General features: G+C 40.1%; 1 protein-coding gene across 2 annotated transcripts in view; it reads left to right on the top strand.

Moving 5' to 3' along the window:
• The window catches only part of UBTD2 (ubiquitin domain containing 2), a 63471-nt gene extending 45654 nt beyond the window's left edge, over window positions 1-17817 (top strand). For both annotated transcript variants that reach the window (XM_078446856.2, XM_078446857.2), the window contains exon 3: window positions 15325-17817. In XM_078446856.2, coding sequence (XP_078302982.1) covers window positions 15325-15722 — 398 coding nt within the window. In that variant the 3' untranslated portion in view covers window positions 15723-17817. The remainder of the gene's footprint in view (window positions 1-15324) is intronic.
• The last annotated feature ends 4078 nt before the right edge of the window (window positions 17818-21895 follow it).

The following is a 21895-nucleotide window of genomic DNA, read 5'->3' as shown; positions in this document are numbered from 1 at the left end:
GCAAATATCTTGTCCCATTCCTTCGGTTGCCTTTTAGCTTTGCTGATTGTTTCCTTCGCTTTTTATTTTGATGAGGTCCCAGTAGTTCATTTTTGCTTTGGTTTCTCTTGCCTCTGGAGACGTGTTGAGTAAGAAGTTACTGCAGCCAAGACAAAGAGGTTTTGCCTGCTTTCTCCTCTAGGCTTTTGATGGCTTCCTGTCTTAAGTTTAGGTCTTTCATCCATTTGAGTTTATTTTTGTGTATGGTGTCATAAAGTGGTCTAGGTTCATTCGTCTGCATGTTGCTGTCCAGTTTTCCCAGCACCATTTGCTGAAGAGACTGTCTTTATTCCATTGGATATTCTTTCCTGCTTTATCAAAGATAAGTTGGCCATACGTTTGTGGGTTTCTGGGTTCTCTATTCTGTTCCATTGATGTGAGTGTCTGTTTTTGTACCAGTACCATACTGTCTTGATGATTACAGCTTTGTAATACAGCTTGAAGTCCAGGATTGTGATGCCTCCTGCTTTGGTTTTCTTTTTCAAGATTGCTTTGGCTATTCAGGGTCTTTTCAGGTTCCATACAAATTTTAGGATTGTTTGTTCTAGCTCTGTGAAGAATGCTGGTGTTATTTTGATATAGGTATTGCATTGAATATGTAGATTGCTTTGGGTAGTATTGACATTTTAACAACATTTGTTCTTCCTATCCAGGAGCATGAAATAATACTTTTCCATTTTTTTGTGTCTTCTTCAGTTTCTTTCATAAGCTTTCTATAGTTTTCAGTGTATAGATTTTTCACCTCTTTGGTTAGATTTATTCCTAGGTATTTTATGGTTTGGGTGCAATTGTAAATGGGATCAATTCCTTGGTTTCTCTTTCTATTGCTTCATTATTGGTATATAGGATTGCAACCGGTTTCTGTGCATTGATTTTATATCCTGCAACTTGGCTGAATTCATGGATCAGTTCTAGCAGTTTTTTGGTAGAATCTTTTGGGTTTTCACATAGAGTATCATGTCATCTGCGAAGAGTGAAAGTTTGACCTCCTCCTGGCCGATTTGGATGTCTTTTATTTCTTTGTGTTGTCTGATTGCTGAGGCTAAGACTTCCAATACTGTGTTAAATAACAGTGGCGAGAGTGGGCATCCCTGTCTTATTCCTGACCTTAGGGGGAAAGCTCTCAGTTTTTCCCCATTGAGAATGATAGTAGTGGTGGGTCTTTCATATATGGTCTTTATGATCTCGAGGTATGATCCTACTGTCCCTACTTTCTTGAGGGTTTTTATTAAGAAAGGATGCTATATTTTGTCAAATGCTTTCTCTGCATCTATTGAGAAGATCATGTGGTTCTTGTCCTTTCTTTTATTGATGTTATGAATCACATTGATTGTTTTCCGGATTGAACCAGCCCTGCATCCCACATATAAATCCCATTTGGTAGTGGTAAATAATTTTTTTAATGTATTTTTGGATCCAATTGGCTAGTATCTTGTTGAGGATTTTTGCACCCGTGTTCATTAGGGAAATTGTTCTATAGTTCTCCTTTTTAGTGGGGTCTTTGTCTGGTTTTGGAATCAAGGTAATGCTGGCTTCATAGAAAGAGTTTGGAAATCTTCCTTCCATTTCTATTTCTTGAAACAGCTTCAAGAGAATAGGTGTTAACTCTTCCTTAAATGTTTGGTAGAATTCCCCTGGAAAGCCATCTGGCCCTGAACTCTTGTTTTTTGGGAGATTTTTGATTACTAATTCGATTCCTTTACCAGTTATGGGTCTGTTCAAATTTTCTATTTCTTCCTGTTTCAGTTTTGGTAGTTTATATGTTACTAGGAATTTGTCCATTTCTTCCAGATTGCCCATTTTATTGGCATATAATTGCTCATAATATTCTCTTATTATTGTTTGTATTTCTGTTGTGTTGGTTGTGATCTGTCCTCTTTCATTCTTGATTTTATTTATTTGGGTCCTTTCCTTTTTCTTTTTGATCAAACTGGCTAGGGTTTATCAATTTTGTTAATTCTTTCAAAGAACCAGCTTCTGGTTTCGTTGATTTGTTCTACTGTTTTGGGTCCTTTCCTTTTTCTTTTTGATGAAACTGGCTAGGGGTTTATCAATTTTGTTAATTCTTTCAAAGAACCAGCTTCTGGTTTCGTTGATCTGTTCTGTTGTTTTTTTGGTTTCGATGGCATTGATTTCTGCTCTGATCTTTATTGTTTCCTGTGTTCTGTTGCTTTGGGGTTTTATTTGCTGTTCTTTTTCCAGCTCTTAAGGTGTAAGTTTAGGTTGTGTATCTGTGACCACCTTTCTTCCTTCTTTAGGAAGGTAATGGTTGTATTTCTTGAACTCTGACATTAACAAGTAAATTTGTTGTATTAATTATATACAAATCTTTAATTATAGAGTTTGTTCATTTTTCTGGATATATTATCTACTGATAACGTCTTTTTCTGGCTTTTAGGAGATTGCCCATGGGCATATGCCTAATCGAATTTGGAGGTTGTGTTAACTCAATAGCTACAGGTTTATTAGACACCTAAACATTGAGGACATAGTTTAGTATCATCCCATATCTGGGCCATCCCTATCCCTTTCATCTACATCTGTTAGTATTACCATAAGAGTATCGAACAATACTTAGATATTAGATTGACAATCTGAAGAGATCTTAGGCCCTACACTCCTTTCTAAGATTCTTTCAGTCAGATCTCTCTCCTATCTTGTTTTCATCTCATCCTCTCTGTCTTCTCTTTCCATAATCTTATTATCTCAACCTATTCATATTATCTTCCCAATATAAATATTATAAAAAATTCTTCAACGTTTGAAAACTATACGGAAATGTCTTTGTAAATGTTATTTGTATAGGTCTTGCTATCTTGTCTGTTATTTTAGATTTTGTGTGTACAAAATAAGCAAGGATTATACACTTTTTGGTTTAAATTGTATTTAATGTCAGTGTTATGTGCACAAAAATTATGTATTTCTCAATGGCTTTTGTTCCTATAAAATAACTATCTTCTTTCCTGTGTTGTTTTTGAAAGAAACAACCAAAACACATCCCACCACCCATTGCCTCTACCCCATGTTTCCTCCCTTATTTTCTTATAGTGGTTCCTTGAATGATTCTGTCCTTGTCTCAGTTCCAGTCTGCAGGTCATATTCATTATATTTTTGCCTTGTCCAAGTACAAAATAATTCCGTGCTTCCTAATGATCTCCCTTTATTAATATCAGTGGTGTCTTTAGTTCATTACTCTCAAATGGCAGTAGGGAGAGTTAAGAGGGCAGCTGGTGTCATAACTACCTGGGAATATTATATGTATGCATATATTTTCACTCTGCAAATTGTGACTCAGATTGAGGATGATATGGACATGTATATTGTGGAAAAATCTTCCTAGTGATTCTCGTATCTGGCATCTCTTTTCTATAGCCTTCTATCCTTTAAGAGCTTTATTTATTTATTTTTAATTTTTTTTTTAATGTGTATTTATTCTTGAGAGAGAGAGAGAGAGAGACGGAGCACAAGTGAGGAGAGGCAGAGAGAGGAGACCTAGAATCCCAAGCAGGCTCCACGCTCTGCGGTGTCAGCACAGAACCTAACGCGGGACTCAAACCCACGAGCCACGAAATCATTACCTGAGCCGAAGTTGGATGCTGAACTGACTGAGCCACCCAGGCACCCCAGAGCTTTATTTTTCATGATTTACACAACACTTTTTACCTATGGTCCTAAATTTCTTAAAGAATATCTCCTTTTTCTAACTGATTGCTATTTTGGCATTACCTAAAAATCATAAAAACATTCCTAACACAGTATTTTGCCACTAAAACTAGGTTACAGATTAAATGGCTTACCCAAATTAGCATAAACAGGTTTTTCCTTTTGTTTTTGTTTTTTTAAGGTGTGAGATGCCTGCCGGGCTCAGTTGGTAGAATGTGTGACTCTTGATCTTGGGGTTGTGAGTTCGAGCCCCACATTGGGTGTAGAGATTAATTAAAAATAAAATTATTTATTATTATTATTATGTTTATTTATTTATTTTTGAGAGAGAGAGCACAAGCTGGGGAGGGGCAGAGAGAGAGGGAGTCAGCAAATCTGAATAAAGCAGGCTCCAGGCTCCAACCTGTCAGTGCAGTCCGACATGGGGCTTGAACTCAATGAGCTGTGAGATCATGACCTGAGTCAAAGTCGGACACTTAACCAACTGAGCCACTCAGGCGCCCTTTATTTTATTATTTTTTAAAGTTTATCTATTTAGAGAGAAAGAGAGCAGGGCGTAAGCAGTGGAGAGAGAGAGAGAGAGAGAAAGAGAGGGAGGGAGGAGGAGGAAGAGGAGGAGAGAGAGAGAGAGAGAGAGAGAGAGAGAGAGAATATCCTAAGCAGGCTTGTGCTGTCAGCACAGAGACCAAAGTGGGGCTTGAACCCATGAACCATGAGATCATCACCTGAGCTGAAATCAGGAGTCACTTGCTTAACTGAGCCACCCAGGCACCCAAAAAATAACATATTTTTTAAAAGGTGGTTGTTAATTCTTATTTTTCACAGAATCTGGCTCATAGTTTGTTTCAGAAACAGTATCTGTTTTATAAAGATGAGCATTTAATGCTTTTTAGAATTATTATATAGAAGATTAAAACAATTTTTAAAATTGGCTACTCCCTCTTCCTACCTTCTAATTTTTTAGAAAGGGTTATTTCTTTAGCATCTACAGTTAGTGTGGTTTCCATCTTCCTTCCAATTCAAATGTAAAAGCTCCCCTTTTAACCTTTCTTGTATAAAAGGAGTAGCTGCTCACTGTTATTCAAACATGCACTTTTCTCTTACTTATAGACTTAACTCCAACTTTATTATTCTTGTGACTAAACATTGGCAGGTGTTCAGTTATGCTTTTCAAGGTCCATTTCTTTTGTCCTTTTTCATGCTTAGGGATATGGGAGGTAGAAAAGGGTAATTCTTTAAAAACTTTTTAAAATCACCTTCAAAATACAGGTTGCCCAGAAATTTTTTTTTCCTTTTTCCTGGTCTTATCTCAAAATATATCAAATGTGAATAGATCAAACTATGTATAATGCAATGTAAGTTTTTAAACATCAAGGCACTTATAAGTAGCTTAAATAGAGCATTTCTATGTAGAGGGAGCCAACATGATGAAAAGAACACCTGGACTGAGAATCAAGAGTAATAAAATACTAATAACTCGTGATGGTTTGAACTGATGTTATATAATCCTCATGCCTGTAATAATCACGTACAACAACCCCCGTTTTAAAAGATGAGGAAAATGAAACACAGGTTGTGTCCTTTTTCCAAGTTAGAAGTCATGGAATTGAAATTGGGATTTGAACTCAAGTCCTGGATTTAACAGTAACAAAGCAATTGAATAACACCATCAAGTCATTTCATCTCTGTTTTTTGTTGAGTGACCACACAAGTAATCTTCAGTGTTAATTCCATTTTTAATCTCTCCCACACTATATAGAATACTTTGAAACCAGGGCGCCTGACTGACTCAGTCAGTGGAGCCTGTGACTCTTGATCTTGGGATTGTGGATTCAAGCCCCACATTGGGTGTAGAGATCACTAAAAATCTTTAGAAAAAAACAAAAACAACCCCTCCCCCCCAAACGGTATACTTCTATTAACACTAAAGAGAAACAAGTGGATTCTCTAAGACATGGGTAGGCAGGATGCGTATGTGTAGGCCTTGTTTCTGTTTCCCTTAAGTGAGAGTCCCGTTAAGAAGCAGATCATGGGGTGCCAGAGTGGATCAGTTGGTTTAAGTTGAAGTCAGTTGACTTCAGCTGAGGTCATGATCTCATAGTATGTGAGTTTGAGCTCCACATCAGGCTCTGCAATAGCAGTGCGGAGCCTACTTGGCATTCTTGTTCTCTCCTCTCTTCCTGCCCCTCCCCTGCTCGCGTTTTCTCTCTCTCAAAATAAATAAACTTAAATAAAAAAAGAAGCAGTGCATGAATTCTGGGTTATTTAAAGGTCCCTATAGAGGTGCCTAGGTGGCTCAGTTGATTGTGTCTGACTCTTGATTACAGCTCAGGTCATGGGGTTGAGCCCTATGCTGGGCTCCACGATGAGCATGGAGCCTGCTTGAGATTTGCTCACTCTCTCCCTCTGCCTTTTTTTTTTTTGTAATGTTTATTTTGAGAGACAGACACTGCAAGCAGGGGAGGGACAGAAAGAGAGGGGGACAGAGGAGCTTGAAGCAGGCTCTGTGCTGACAGCAGAGAGCCTGATGTGGGGCTCGAACTCACAAACAGTGAGATCATGACCTGAGCCAAAGTCAGATGCTTAACCAACTGAGCCACCCAGGTGTCCCAGAATTTGTCTTTTAATAAGCTTAATTGATAAATTTGTCATCAACATAAAGCTTAAGAATGAAAGCATGAAGACATTACACATACATGGAGACAGAGGATTTTCTCCAGACTATTGTGTTTAGAAATGAAACAGGAAATTAATATAGGATCTGTTGAATGACTAACCATAAGTTAATAGTATATTAATTAATGATTTCCACTCTATCCTCGAAGAAACAAAAATGATTTGGAGTTATAAAATGTAAACTTGGGGCGCCTGGGTGGCGCAGTCAGTTAAGCGTCTGACTTCGGCCAGGTCACGATCTCGCGGTCCGTGAGTTCGAGCCCCGCGTCGGGCTCTGGGCTGATGGCTCGGAGCCTGTTTCCGATTCTGTGTCTCCCTCTCTCTCTGCTCCTCCCCCGTTCGTGCTCTGTCTCTCTCTGTCCCAAAAAAAAAAAAAAAAAAAAAAAATGTAAACTTATCGGGGCGTTATGGGAGGCTCAGTTGGTTAAGCATCCAACTTGATTTCAGCTCAGGTCATGATCTCACGGTTTGTGGCTCGGAGACTGCTTGGGATTCTGTCTCTCCCTCTCTCTCTGCCCCTCCCCTGCTTGCTCTCTATCTCTCTCAAGATAAATAAAAATAAATTAAAAAAAAAATAAAATGTAAACTTAACCATTCTTCTGTTTCTGTCACCCCCCCCCCTTTTTTTTTCAATTAGAGTGACAAAGGCCTTGAAATAGCAGAGGTAAAAGATTGTCCCTGTGTCAGTAGGCTTCTCTGAAGATCATTGTCCCCTTAAATATGTGACAAAATGTTGCACAAGCTCTTAATCATGGTTTAACTATCAGATGGCTTGAGCAATGTACACAAGCTAAGCCACCTTTCACATGCTTGCTAGAAGACAGAGAGAGAGGGAGAGACAGAATCCCAAGCAGGTTCCATATTAGACTTGGTGCTTCTGAATGCTACCGTCTTAATAGCTAACTTGGTAGCATCTCCTAGTGTTTGACTGCCAGATATAAGCTTAATATAATTCCCAGGAAAGTGTTGTTTGCATGAGAGCTTGACATTAGTTAGTCCTAAAAGACCACTCATATTTGAATGAAGGGTAATTTTGATGGTCCTTTTGACATTGCGATTCAGGTTTGTAGAGGACCCCATGAGGCATAACGCATTGGACTCAAACTCTGTGAAAGTTTGATGCTTTGTGATGCTGCTGTGAGTGAGCTCTCCCCTGTAAATCTGGTTCTGAGATTTAAAACTTGTGTGAGAAGGGAACCAACATTATTGTTTTCAATGGGTTTATTATATGTATTAGGCAATTTTGCATGAGTTTTATTATTTAATCCTTACGACAATTCTGAGATAGATACTACAGTCCTTGGGGAAACAGATTGAATATATCCAAAATTAGTGTCTAAATTAAAATTTGAGTATGATCAACTCCAAAGCTGCTACTCCTTGCATCAGATTCACTACTTCTCCTCCAGTCTTCTGGTCCTCCATTAGACTTGACAGTAGGCTTCCCAAATCATAGGATGAACCTACTGTTTTGTTCCTGTACAGTCTTTCTGTTATTTCCGTGCTCCTATCCAACTTTATTAGGCCTTCCTTTGCCATAAGAAGTCACATTTGTTGAAAAAGTTTGTGCCTTTTGGGTCAGTTAGAAAAGAGAAATCAGGGGAAAAGAAGGAAAGGAAGGAAGAAGGAAGAAAAAAGAAAGAGGAAGGAAGGAAGGAAAGAAAGAAAGAAAAAGAAAGAAAGAAAGAAAGAAAAAGAAAGAAAAGTTCAGAATAAAGACAGTATTTCTACAAGCTTTGGAAGAGACCCCCAATGTGACAAAAGCCTTGTAGTTCCAGGACATTGCCCACTTAATTAATTTTGGGAGGACAGTTTTCTATATCAGATTGTCAGTGTATTTTAAATATTAAAATTTCAACTGTATTGAGGTATATTGAAGTATACTAACAGCACGTATTTTTAAATTTTTTTTAATGTTTATTTTTGAGAGACAGAGAGACAGACAGAGCATGAGCAGGGGAGGGACAGAGAGAGAGGGAGACACAGAATCCGAAGCAGACTCCAGGCTCTGAGCTGTCAGCACAGAGCCCGATGCGGAGCTCGAACTCACAGACTGTAAGATCATGACCTGACCCGAAGTCGGATGCTTAACCAACTAAGCCACCCAGGCGCCCCAAGTGTACAACTTGGCATGTATACACCATGAAACCATCATCACAAGATAACCTTTCGTATCTCCAAAAGTTGCCTAATGTAAAAATTTATTTTTACAAATTTAACAAATTTGTTCATGTAGGGGCACCTGGGTGGCTCAGTCAGTTAAGTGTGTCTGACTTCAGCTTAGGTCATGATCTCACAGTTCGTAAGTTCAAGCCCTGCATCGGGCTCTATGGTGACAGCTCAGAGCCTGGTTTGGATCCTCCATCCTCCTCTCTGTCTGCCTCTCCCCTGCACGCACGCTCTTTCTCTCACTCTCTCTCTGTCTCTCAAACATTAAAAAAATCAAAAAAACAAAAATTTGTTCATGTTGCTATGTGAGTCTCAAGTAGTAAAAACATTAAGACTGACTGCAGTCTTATAGGAGTGAGCATAGAGGGATAAGCAGTGAGGCCTTTGAATGAAAGGCTGAAAAAGGCCTCTTTTTTTTAACCTGAAACATTGCTTGAGAAAGAGTTCTGGCACTTAGTAAAGCTATTCTTATTATTTGGCGTATAATCTAGTTTTAGCTTTTTAATTTTCTTGTGAAGTATTTTGGTGCCTAACTAAAAATAACCATAGAAAACAGTTGACCGAGGAAAAGAGAATATCTGCATAAGTCATCTAGACAGAAGGTAAATAAAAACTTGAGAAAATATGTATGAAATTAGGACACAAGGTGGAGCCTTGGCAGCTTTCTTTCTATCATGGGGAGATTTCAGGGCTTCCTGACCTGGGGAGGTGGTACCCTGGCAGTTGTCTATCCTGGTGGCCATCTGTCCCTCCTAGGACTTGAAGCCTGTGATAGGTTTGTGAGAAGAAGGGAAAAAAGACAGGAGCGTCCTTCCACTGAGACTGCTTGGTGAGCAGTGTAAGCAAGCCTGACCAGAACTTCTTTAGAACTAGTGAATTTGCTAAATGAACCATACCCTCAGGGTCCAGTGGGCAGTGAGTAAAAACCTAGAAATTGCAAATGCAAACATAGCTAAAAGTGATTTTAGAAAGGTAGAAAAATGCCTACATTATTGACATTCAAAGTGGTTATTTCCTTCTTGTGTTTAAACGTACAGGCTTTCTTTAAGGAAAACTCTCCATCTTACAACTTTGCCCTGTTGTTCATACATTCCTCACATATGGTAGGTGAGACAGTGACAGTAATAGGTCCATTTTGTCACTACATTTGGTGGCCTCACTCACAGCACTGAAATTTAGTCACCGTTTTCTTTTGCCTCATCTTCCAGTTCCTTCTTGGATCTTATATTGTTCACATCATTGGCAGTTGTGTTGGTGGGCTGCATTTGGACTGTTGGCTTCTTGCTCCTTGTGATTCATGTTTGACTTTTCATCCCTCTAAAAGTTTCCTCTTCATGGGTGGGGCACCTGAGTGGCTCAGTCAGTTGAGCGTTTGACTTCAGCTCAGGTCATGATCTCGAGGTCTATGAGTTCGAGCCCTGTGTTCGGACTCTGTGCTAACAGCTCAGAGCCTGGAGCCTGCTTCGAATTCTGTGTCTCCTTTTCTTTCTGCCCCTCTCCTCCTCACACTCTCTCACTCTCTCTCACTCTCTCTCACTCTCTCTCAAAAAGAAAAAAACATTAAAAAAAATTTTTAATTTTCCTCTGCCTCCCCCCCCCCCCCCCCCGCCATGTCCATTTCTTTCTTCCCATTAGCCATATCACTTGGGAACCCAGCCCTGTAGTTTTATCCCTATGTTACACATTTACTTCTTCAGGAATCAGATTATTTCAGTCTATCACTTATTGTGTCTGACCCTGGACAAGTTCTTTCTCTCTGCTTCAATTTTCTCATTTGTAGAATGAGTGGAATAGACTGGCCATAGAGGGCTATTGTGAGGATTAAATGTTAATGTGTGAGAAGTGCTTAGAGCTAGAGCGAATGTCTGCTTTTATGTTCAAACCTGTACATCTGAGATTATTACTCTACAAGCTGCTCTTAACCCTTTTCCCAGTATGTCTTTTCAGTTACCTGCACATAATTCAGTTGAAGTATCTCACTGAACCTGAAGCAGTTAAGAAACTAAGCAAAAAATCTTGTAACCCTAAATTCTCTGTCACTCTCATTTCCTATTTAGGTGATTCTTTCCTTTTTCTTTTCCATCATCCAGAACCACTCGATAGGTCTGGCCAGTGACCATATTCTCTGAGATCCAATTCTTTCCATTGCTGTAGTCAGGCAGTCATTTCAGCAGGTCCCCCTGATACCAGGCATTGTCTCTTTATACAAATGATAAAATAGCCTTCAGCCTTTTGTTGTTCACTAGCCTAACCCTAGCACCTGGAACATTGCTTGGCATGTAACAGCCACTCAGTATCTGCTGGATGAGTAACTCATGTACTGTATCAGCCACCTCCGGTTACTTCCTACATTACGAAGTCTAAAGTCCCAAATCTTTCTATCAGGTTGCCACTGTTTCCGTCTATCTAGTCATTTCACATCATCGATTCTCTGTTCTACCTTAGCAAAATCACTTGCTATTTCCTGCTTACCTTGTACTAATTCTTGTTTTCTTATTGTTCCTATTTCTTGAGATGCCCTTTCTGTGTCCTGCCCAGAACACACTCTTTCTTCAGAATTTCTCCTCCTTTGCTCTGTTAACTTCAGTCACTCTTCTGTTGTGTGATGTCTCAGCTTTTGTTTGATTTTCAATGTGTCAATTTATACTTAAAATCTCTGGTGGGTTTGCTGTATCTGCTTACCTCAATTAGAAGTTTCTGGGGATCTAGGACAATGTTGGCTCTCTTGTAACCTTTTCTCCCTAGGGTCTTACACTCTTCCACGTGTTTAGTAAATGTACCTGCAACAACTCCGTGCACTGTGAAGATTCTTTTCTAGTAGTCCTTGTGAAGTCCTACAAAGGTTGTGTGTTAGAGATCACTATTAGAGCAGTTTGTCTTTAGTGTAGAGATTTAGGGCTAATAAACAATGGAGGATTGGGAGTGTATTGTTCAAAACTCTGGGCCTACAGAGAAGGCATTCTGCTCTGAGCAGGTAATTCTGGGGTAATATTCAGCTGTGGGCTATATATATTGTCAGCAATGATTGTTTTTAATGATAACTTATGATCCCAGGTATTTGGGGAGAAAATAACCAATAAAACTATAGCTTAAAGTGTAACAAAATCATATCTGACTTCCCCTATTTAGTTATTTAGAACATGTTTGTAACTCAGATTATAATTTGACAAAAGTGAGGAAAAGAGTAAATCAGAAAACTTCATGTTAATGAAGTGCAAGTTACCTTTCCCAAAATATTAAAATATGGAAGCTAAGCGATACGAAGTCTGGATAGCTTATTTCCAGCATCATAGACATGAGTGCTGCCTGAGCTAGAATAAGAAGATATGCCATCTACTGGCATCACTTCCATGGAATTTTTATTCTCACCGATTTAAGTCTGAAAACTGAATTTCTGACTTGTTGGGCTGAAGGGCAGAAGGGAAGACTGCATTCCAGGGGCACCTGGCTGGCTCAGTCAATAAAGCATGCAACTCTTGATCTTAGGACTGTGAATCTGAGCCCCACATTGGGGGTAGAGTGTGCTTTAAAAATAAATAAATAAATAAAATCTCTTCCTTTATGATATTATCTTAAAAAGGTGGGGGAGGGAGAGAAATGAGTGAATGAATTGGCAGAAGATGCCTGAAAGTAGCATTTTGTTTTTTTAATTTTGTTTTTTTAAGTTTATTTATTTACTTTGACCAAACTGACACAAGCAGAGAAGGGGCAGAGAGAAGGAGAGACAGAATCCCAAGCAGGCTCCATGCCATCAGTGCAGAGCCTGATTTGGGACTTGAACCCACAAACCATGAGATCACGACCTGAGCTGAGACCAAGAGTCGGATGCTCAACTGACTGTGCCACCCAAGTGCCCCTGAAATTAGTTTTAAGAAAAAGAGAGAAGGGGCGCCTGGGTGGCCCAGTTGGTTGAGCATCCGACTTTGGCTCAGGTCATGATCTCGCTGTCCGTGAGTGAGTTCAAGCCCCACATCGGACTCTGTACTGACAGCTCGGAGCCTGGAACCTGCTTCGGATTCTGTGTCTCCCTCTCTCTCTGTCCCTCCCCCACTCATGCTCGCTCGCTCTCTCTCTCTCTCTCTCTATCAAAAATAAATAAACGTTTAAAAAAAGAGAGAGAGAAGCCTGCTATCTATGGCGTAGGGGCATTCAGATGTAAAAAGAGCCAAAGTACCTATTTGATTGTATGTTTGTTTTGAGATTGGCATGCACTCCTGTTGTAGCAATGTACAAAAGCTGCTATGACATCTCTAGTCCTTTTCTAAAGAGCTGTCTTTCAGTCTGGACGTGGTTCTGCTTGCCATTTGACTGCTTTTGTTTGCAGGCCTGCTATTTTATATCTGTCATGGCACTGACGACAAAGCAGCACATGCAAACCTGGAAACCACTTTAGAGATTTTCTCCTGCCTCATTTTGCTGAGTGAGAAGCGTATTTCAGGTTAAAGAATATTGCTTAAGGTTGCACAGCTAGTTAATAGCAAGGCTGGGAGTTTCATCTTGGTCTCTAGATTTCGAAGGTAATGATTTGGAATGGTGCTTCTCTAAAAGAATGTTTTTCTAGCAGAACAATTATGTAGATATGCTCTGGTACTTAGGCTGACCATACTGACACCCCCCCCCCCCCCCAGCAATATCAGTGGGATATATATCTGAGGTGTTTCCTTAATAGAGGTGATGGGTCTTTAGTGAACTCTCCATGTTCTCTCTCCTAGTTCTCCTGGTGGCCAGCCCATCTGGAAGACACTAGTAGATTTCTTTGCCTCAGGACTAGGCTATATAAATAGTGAAGTTTGCACAACTGAGTCTACCATTATTTATAAATAGCGTTGGTACTGCTACTGTGCTTGAAGTGTATCCATTTCTGCAATGTCCTAGCATTCACATTAATTAGTGAACAACACAGAGGCTGAATGATATCTTTAAACACAGGGGCACCTGGGTGGCTCAGTCACTTGAGCATCCGACTTCGGCTCAGGTCATGATCTCGCAGTTGGTGAGTTCGAGCCCCGCGTCGGGCTCTGTGCTGACAGCTCAGAGCCTGGAGCCTGCTTCGGATTCCGTGTCTCCCTCTCTCTCTCTGCCCCTCCCCCGCTCATGCTCTGTCTGTCTCTCTCTCTCTCTGTCAAAAATAAACATTAAAAAAAAAAATTTAAACACAGAGGAAAGGGGAGATTCACGTGTGTTATGCTTGGTGACTGAATTCTCACCCGTTTTCATGTAATTTAGAAGACAGAAGCCATGGTGGGCTGGTGACTGTTCCAGTCTCATTTTGGATGCCTTATATTTTCAGCCTATTGATAGTGGCCACAAAGTTCAGTTCATTGACTTACTTGTTCATTAATAAGTATTTCTCAGTGTCCCAACCCCCTTCTCATTAGCCTGTGTGAGTGTTTTGAATATGGTAGATGTTTTTATTTTTTATCCAAATTGACAATCAGCTGACATTAATGTTCCAGTTTGAACAAAGGACGTGATATGAATAACCTTGTAAGAAAACATTCATTATGTATGCTTTCAAGCTTCCCAGGGGAAGTCCTGGTAATTATAATGCAATTTATGCTTTATAAAGAAATCAGCCATTAATACCTCCTTCTAAACCATAAATGATTTTTTTCTCTCCCCTGAGCTATCTGGTTATAAACTTCTTACCCCTTTTGTTCTTCCTTTTCAACCCATAACTTCTCTGTAACAGATTAACTAATTGGGGTTAAATAAAACCCCCCAGTCATTTTTGTGGTGATTGTGCAAATGAGGTTCATCTATAAGCCAGGAGCCAGAGCAGCTGGTAAGCTCATCATCTCCAGTTTGTGGTGTCTTTGACGAAGGACTTTTGGCTAAGTATTTAGGAAGTTGAGGCACTGAGGGAACTGCTCTGGAACACTGTGTTGGGGTGAATTGGGTTTAGAGATCTGTTTTTTGCTTTTTTGGTTGTTGTTAAGGTCGCTGATTTATTTCTTTAAAAGATATCCCAGCACAATTTGAATATCCCCTTAACTTGGTCCAAACACTAATAATATTAGTAAATTTGGATTCTGTGTCTTTTTTTTTTTTTTTTTTTTTTATTTTATTTTATTTTATTTTTTTTTATTTTTTTGGGACAGAGAGAGACAGAGCATGAACGGGGGAGGGGCAGAGAGAGAGGGAGACACAGAATCGGAAACAGGCTCCAGGCTCCGAGCCATCAGCCCAGAGCCCGACGCGGGGCTCGAACTCACGGACCGCGAGATCGTGACCTGGCTGAAGTCGGACGCTTAACCGACTGCGCCACCCAGGCGCCCCTACCTTTTTTTTTTAAGTTTATTTATTTTGAGAGCGAGAAAGCAAGCACCAGTGGAGGAGGGGCAAAGAGAGAGACGGAGAGGGAGAACCCCAAGCAGGTTCCATGCTGTCAGCAAGGAGCTTGATGCAGGGCTCAATCTTACAAATCGTGAGATCATGACCTGAGCTGAAATCAAGAGTTGGATGATTAACCGACTGAGCAACCCAGGCGCCCCTCTTTTCCTTTATCCTCTTTTAATGAAAGTGTGAATTAGGTACGAAATGGCTTAGAAAACATGAGGGTAAGGGGCTAGGGTCCTGGTTAAGATAAGGTTAAGACCAAATAATTGGCCATGGGCCTTCATGATGATCTTTGATGAGCAGCTGGCAGTGATTGGCCTTGTATTTTTTTTCTCCTCTACAGTGGCAAGCTAGCAAGAGGCTTGAGCATTTTGCAGGGTATAAATAAAAATGCATTCATTGAGCTGAAACTCTTACTCATATCTTCTCTTTTTGAAGGTGCACTTACAGAGTGCTATGATGAACTGGGAAACAGATACCAGCTTCCAGTCTATTGCTTGGCACCACCCATCAACATGATCGAGGAAAAGAGCGACATAGAGACTCTGGATATTCCTGAGCCACCACCTAATTCTGGATACGAATGTCAGCTCCGTTTGCGCCTTTCCACAGGCAAAGACCTCAAACTTGTGGTCCGCAGCACAGACACGGTATACCACATGAAGAGGAGGCTACATGCAGCAGAAGGAGTGGAACCGAGTAGTCAGCGATGGTTCTTTTCTGGCAGACCTCTCACCGACAAAATGAAGTTGGAAGAGCTGAAGATCCCAAAGGACTATGTTGTACAGGTTATAATGAGCCAGCCTTTGCAAAACCCAACACCAGTGGAGAACTGATTGGTCCTATTGGCTGGTCCCCAGATCCCTCCCGCCCCTTTTTATTGTTGTTGTCATTTCCTACTCTATGGCGTGAAATTTATTTTCACTGCTCTGAATTCCGTATGAATGGATTTAGTTCTGAGGAATTACCAGTGAAAAATTCCATCTGTGATGGAGACCAACAAAAATAATTAATAAAACACAAAGAGCCAGGCTTTGAGACTCATGTAATTACCGTTTCTAATTTGTAAGGCAGTTAAAAAATAGATAACCATTTATTTTAAAATAGCCAACAACAATGTAATGACTGTATTTAAACAATTTGGACTGTAAATAGAATGTTATGTCCATGAAGAACAGCACCAAGCACCATGTGAATACAGAATCAAAAAAAAAAAAAAAAATAGATTCAAGAAATCATCAATAACAGTTATAAAACTTGAGCTTTTTAAAATGGAAACTGAAAAGAGCAGTATTCAAGGTTCACTTCTATTCTGGTCTTGATTCTTTGCTCAATACTATTTAGCCATAAAGGAGTAGAGACTGGCAAATTGTGTTTTAGTATTGCTTTCCCCATCCCCATATCTTGAGCTCCTTATTTACATTCACACTAAATTTTGGTGCCTTCCAACACATTGGTGGCAGGCACCCTTCTGGAACACTAGGCAATAATTTAGTGCGGTCAGATCTCTGATTTTCAGCTGATACTCACTTGAAAAGTCACTTGTCCATTTGCTGCATAGATATTTTGAAATGTCTCTATGATGAAGCTGTTTTTATATCCAGGCTTAGAAGGTCACTACAATGTAATACCTTCAATTCATCTACCTACTGTGCTTGGGACTTTTCAGCATGTTCCCCCAAATGCACTGGGCCAGGGAATGCAAGGAATCAAGGGCAAGTGTTCCCACTATAAGATAATAAGGTAAATTCTCTCTTCTCCCCCACTCTGCAGGAAGGGTGTAAGTAAAACCCATTGTATCTGTGCCTGGGAGAATTGTGCCTATTTTCAGTCTAAGAGAAAATTTCAACTCCTAATTTACTAGTATGTTTACGGACATCGCTTAAACATCAGCAGTGAGACCAAATGATGAAATATTGCTTTATATGTTAGTGCTTTCCAGTTCACTGTTACCTCTACTTGTGGTGGATGACAATTTTCCTCTCTCATCTTTCCTAGCACAGAGTCCAGTTAAGAACCATCTGCAGATTAGATGAGAAGACAAAAAAATCTGATGAGAGCGCCTGATTCTCTCATACTATGACTGGAATAAAGCTGCCAAGGGTTATATTTAATTTGGAGCCTTTTCGAAGTTCCACAAATGAGAAGGGGGCTATCCCATAATTACTGTAGCCCCGAGCCTCGGTGAGATGGCAAGGTAGAGGCAGGAAGGTGCTTATACTGCTCTCCTTGGAAAATGATCAGACCTCCACACCTATTTGGATGAGAAGCACTATTATTATTAATTTTAATGGCAAAATGAAACTGCTAATTAAATGTAAAGTTTAAAATGGCATTAAATTTCCTATAGCCTGATTAGATATAATATCTGTAATTGTAACTTCTGTTTCTGAGAGCTTTACTTCCCTTTCTTCATGCAATCATCTTAAAGATTGTGGCTACATTTAATATAGGATTGCTAATAATTGAATCTAAATTCAAGAGACGATAGCAGCGTTCATTCCGAAGGAGTATTTTGATATTTGAAGGTAGAGGTTTGAGGGTATTTGACTGTAACGCCCTGTCATCGAAGAGTTTTGTTGTCATTTGTGTGCCACATTGACTAATAGCAACATCTCTCAAAGTCAGACAACTGGAAAAGTGTTCAAACCTATTTTTCTTAAGTTACATTGGGTGATATCATCAATAATCTATGGTTGGTAAGAAGTTTTCTTGTTTGTTTAGAATTTGAGCTCTCAAGAATTTATTTTGTTTTAAAGGAAAATATACTTTGCATAACAATTTTCTGGGCATGTTTAACCTGGATGAGAAAACCATGGTGCTGTTTAATGTAAATAGATTGATATAAGATTGGACCAATACTTGATGTGTACAATTTTAGTATGTAGGGTTTTTGTGCTTTTTTTAAAAAAAAAAAAAAGTTCAATTTTTCTCTTTGTCTTGGCTTTTATTCTGGGTTTTTGTTATTCTCTACAGAAGGGTAATCTGCCTCATTCTAATGAAACCTCTAAGAAAGTTTTTCTTCTTTTGAAAAACCTTACCTCAATAAATAACAAGTTCATTATCACCAGACTTTGGCTCTGCTATGCCAAACCATACATGGTCATTTATAGATATGCTTTATCTTTCACGTTGAAATCTTGGTCTAAAGTAGGCTGTTGTGTTTTTTTCTTTTTTCTTTTTTTCCTCTCTTTTAGAGCTAGGGTGTGAGTAGGGGAGAAGGGCAAAGAGAGAGAATCTTAAGCAGCCTCCATGCTCAGTGTAGAGTAGCAGAGCCTGACACGTGGCTCGTTTCCATGACCCTGGGATTGTGACCTGAGCTGAAATCAAGAGTCAGATACTCAACTGAGCCACCCAGGTGCCCCAGCTGCTGCTGCTGTTTTTTTGTTTTGTTTTTTTGTTTGGTTTGGTTTTTTTGAGTCATAATTCAGAACTCATAATTCCGTTTTCTAAGAACAGTGAACTTTCTTACCCGTTTGCATCAAAGTGGCAGGTTTTGATAATTATTTATTTTATTTTTTAATTTTTTAATGTTTATTTATTTTTGAGAGAGACAGAGCACAACCATGGGAGGAGCAGAGAGAGAGAGGGAGACGCAGAATCTGAAGCAGGCTCCAGGCTCTGAGCTGTCAGCACAGAACCCGACACGGGGCTCAAACCCATGAACCATAAGATCATGACCTGAGCTAAAGTCCTACGCTTAACCAACCAGGCCACCCAGGTGCCCCTAATACCAGGCACCCCAATTAATCTTTTATTCAAAATAGGTGATAAATACACATGGAGGGGAAATCCAAACATACCAAAGTAATCTATCCGTTCCCTAGATATACCAACTCTTACCACTCTTCTGGGTATCTTTAAAGATGCTCTATCACAGCAGTTCCTCAACTTGAGCATGCATCAGAATTACCTAGAAGGCAGGGTGCCTGGGTGGCTCGGTCGGTTGGGCTTCCGACTTCGGCTCAGGTCATGATCTTACGGTCCGTGAGTTTGAGCCCCGCCTCAGGCTCTGTGCTGACAGCTCGGAGCCTGGAGCCTGTTTCAGATTCTGTGTCTCCCTCTCTCTCTGCCCCTCCCCTGCTCATGCTCTGTCTCTCTCTGTCTCAAAAATAAATAAAAACATTAAAAAAAAAAATTTAGAATTACCTAGAAGGCATATTAAAACACACATTGCTGGACTTTTCTCTTGCGAGTTCCACATTAGGTCTGAGTGGGGCCACAGTAATTTGGTTTTCTGAACATTCCCAGGTGCTATTGTTGCTGGTTGAGATTCACACCGTGAGAACCACTGTTCTGGTGTACCTTGAATACATTCACCCACCCCACCCTGTTTTTTCTGTAAATATGCATAAATACATATACTATTCTGCACCTTGATTACGTTTTAAAATGATGAATCTTGGATCTGCATCATCCCTCTTATTTTCTGTCTGGGGTACCAGTTATTTCAGACTAAATTTGGTCAGTTTGGCTATTTGCAATCTTGCTGCTGTAAACCATGCTGCCGTGAAATGTCCTTCTCTATAGTTATGTCTTGGTGTCTATGTATGTCTATAGAATGCACTCCTGAAGAGAGAATTGCTAGATCGAAGAGTCTTTACATTTAGAGAGTAGAAGCACAATTGCCCTCCAAGTAGATCTTACCAGTTTAACACTAGAGCAATATGACTGCTTTTGTTTTCCTATATACCCTAACCAACATTTTGATCTTTGACAATCTAAGTGAAAATCTGTGTCCTGTGGTCCTACTTTGTATATTTTCTTTGAAGTTTAGCATTTTACTCTAGGCCTTTTTTTTTCCCCCTGCAAATTGTCTGTTTGCTCATATTTCTGGTGCATTTTGGTCCTTATCCTCTTGATTTGTAAATATTAAGGAAATTAATCATGTTCTGTCCTGTATTACCATTTGTTTTTGGTTTGGGTAATTTACAATGCACAAATTTGAAGTTTTCCTTGGTTGGATCTATCAGTCTTATGTTTTATGGCTTCTGGGTTTTCTTCTTTACTTCAAAAGGTCTTGGGGCGCCTGGGTGGCTCAGTCGGTTAAGCGTCCGACTTCAGCTCAGGTCACGATCTCACACTCCGTGAGTTCGAGCCCCGCATCAGGCTCTGGGCTAATGGCCCAGAGCCTGGAGCCTGCTTCCGATTCTGTGTTTCCCTCTCTCTCTGCCCCTCCCCCGTTCATGCTGTGTCTCTCTCTGTCTCAAAAATAAATAAAAACGTTAAAAAAAAAAAAGGTCTTACCAACCTGGATTATAAAAGTTTTTGTCTCATATTTTTAATATGTTTTATGGTTTCATTATCTGGAATTATTTTGGTGCAAGGAATATAGTAGCTGCCCAGATTTATTTGTTTCTTTGTTTTTGTAGGTAGCTAGTTAATCCCACTTTTCCTGATACTACTTACTGAATAATTTTCATTGTTCTTTTTCCCATTGATGTGGGAAAAATCACTCTTATTTTATGGCTTTTTAAGTTTGTTAGAGTGTGTATGTGCATGAGCGGGGGGCGGGGTGGCAGAGAGAGAGGGAGGGAGAATCCTAAGCTGGCTCCACACAGTGCAGAACCTGACGCCAGGCTCAATCCCACGAACCATGAAATCATGACCAGAGCTGATATCAAAAGTCAGTTGCTTGGGGTGCCTGGGTAGCTCGGTCATTTAAGCATCTGACTTAAACTCAAGTCATGACCTTGTGGTTTGTGAGTTCAAGCCCCACATTGGGCTCCCCCTCTTGGTGAGGAGCCTACTTCAGATCCTCTGTCTCCTTCTCTCTCTGCCCCTCCCCTGCTCATCCTCTCTCTCTCAAAAATAAATAAACGTTAAAAAAAAAAAAGTCAGTTGCTTAACTGGCCACCCAGGCACCTATTTATTTATTTATTTGCTTGCTTATTTGTTTGTTTATTAATTACAGAGAGAGAACAAGCTGGGCAGGGGCAGAGGGAGAGAGAGAATCTCAAGCAGTCTCCATACCCAATTCAAGAGCCCCACACGACTGAAATCATGACTTGAGCGGGAATCAAGAGTCCGACACTTAACTGACTGAGCCACTCAGGTGCCCCTTTTCACGGTTTTTAAGACTATACTTTTTTAATGGTCTAATTGAACTATATAATTAGCAAATATATCTGTGTCTGCCTCCAACTTTCAAATGTTATGATTTAACATTTTTATTTACAGAAAAGAAAGAAGAGTGTGGCTGATAACCTCCCTTGCAGTAACTGGCCTCCTGTGATTTCTGTTCTCTGGCTCTGTGAAGGGTGTTCATGTAGGTAACCCCATTTTGGCAGGGGTCGGCAGAGTTGATTTGGCCTTTTCTAGTCTCTGTCTTTGGCATGAGGCAAGTGATAATACAAGAGGGCTAAGGACTAGTGGAAGAGAAATGATTTCACTTTGCTTAGCTTCCTCTAAAATTCTTTCCTCTCGTGGCACCTGGATGGCTCAGTTGGTTAAGCGTCTGACTTAGGCTCAGGTGGTGATCTCACGGTTCGTGAGCTTGAGCCCCGCATCGGACTTTCTCCTGTCAGCGTGGAGCCCACTTTGGATTCTCTGTTTCCCTTTCTCTCTGCCCTTTCCCCACTCACACCTTTTCTCAAAAATAAATAAAAATTAAAAATAAGATGATTTCCTCTTTATAGCTGATACAGTTTCTGGAGGAACCCGTCCTGTGGTGCTGGGTTCTAGGGCTGACACTGTAGTCCTCTCCCCAGCCCAGCCTGCCGTTCTCCTGCACTGCAAGTGTGGCCGCTCTGCCCATTGCTTAGGCTCCCTGAACAACACGTGTTTTGCTGACCAAGGAATTCTAATCTAACTATGACATAGAATATAGTGTGTTAACCACCACCCAAAAAATATGTAAATGTACTTGGTCTAACCGGACACAGTGGATTAACTCACTGTGGAAATAAACTTAATTGAAGCATCTACATACACATTTTTATTGTTACTATTTTTTTATTTACTTTTTTACATTTATTTATTTTGAGAGAGAGGGAGAGAAGGAGAATCC

The sequence above is a fragment of the Panthera onca genome, chromosome A1 (genome assembly GCF_046562875.1).
Source record: "Panthera onca isolate mPanOnc1 chromosome A1, mPanOnc1 haplotype 2, whole genome shotgun sequence".
Taxonomy (NCBI): Eukaryota; Metazoa; Chordata; class Mammalia; order Carnivora; family Felidae; genus Panthera; species Panthera onca.
Note: the sequence above shows the minus strand (reverse complement) of the source record. Positions and strands in the feature narration are given on the sequence as shown.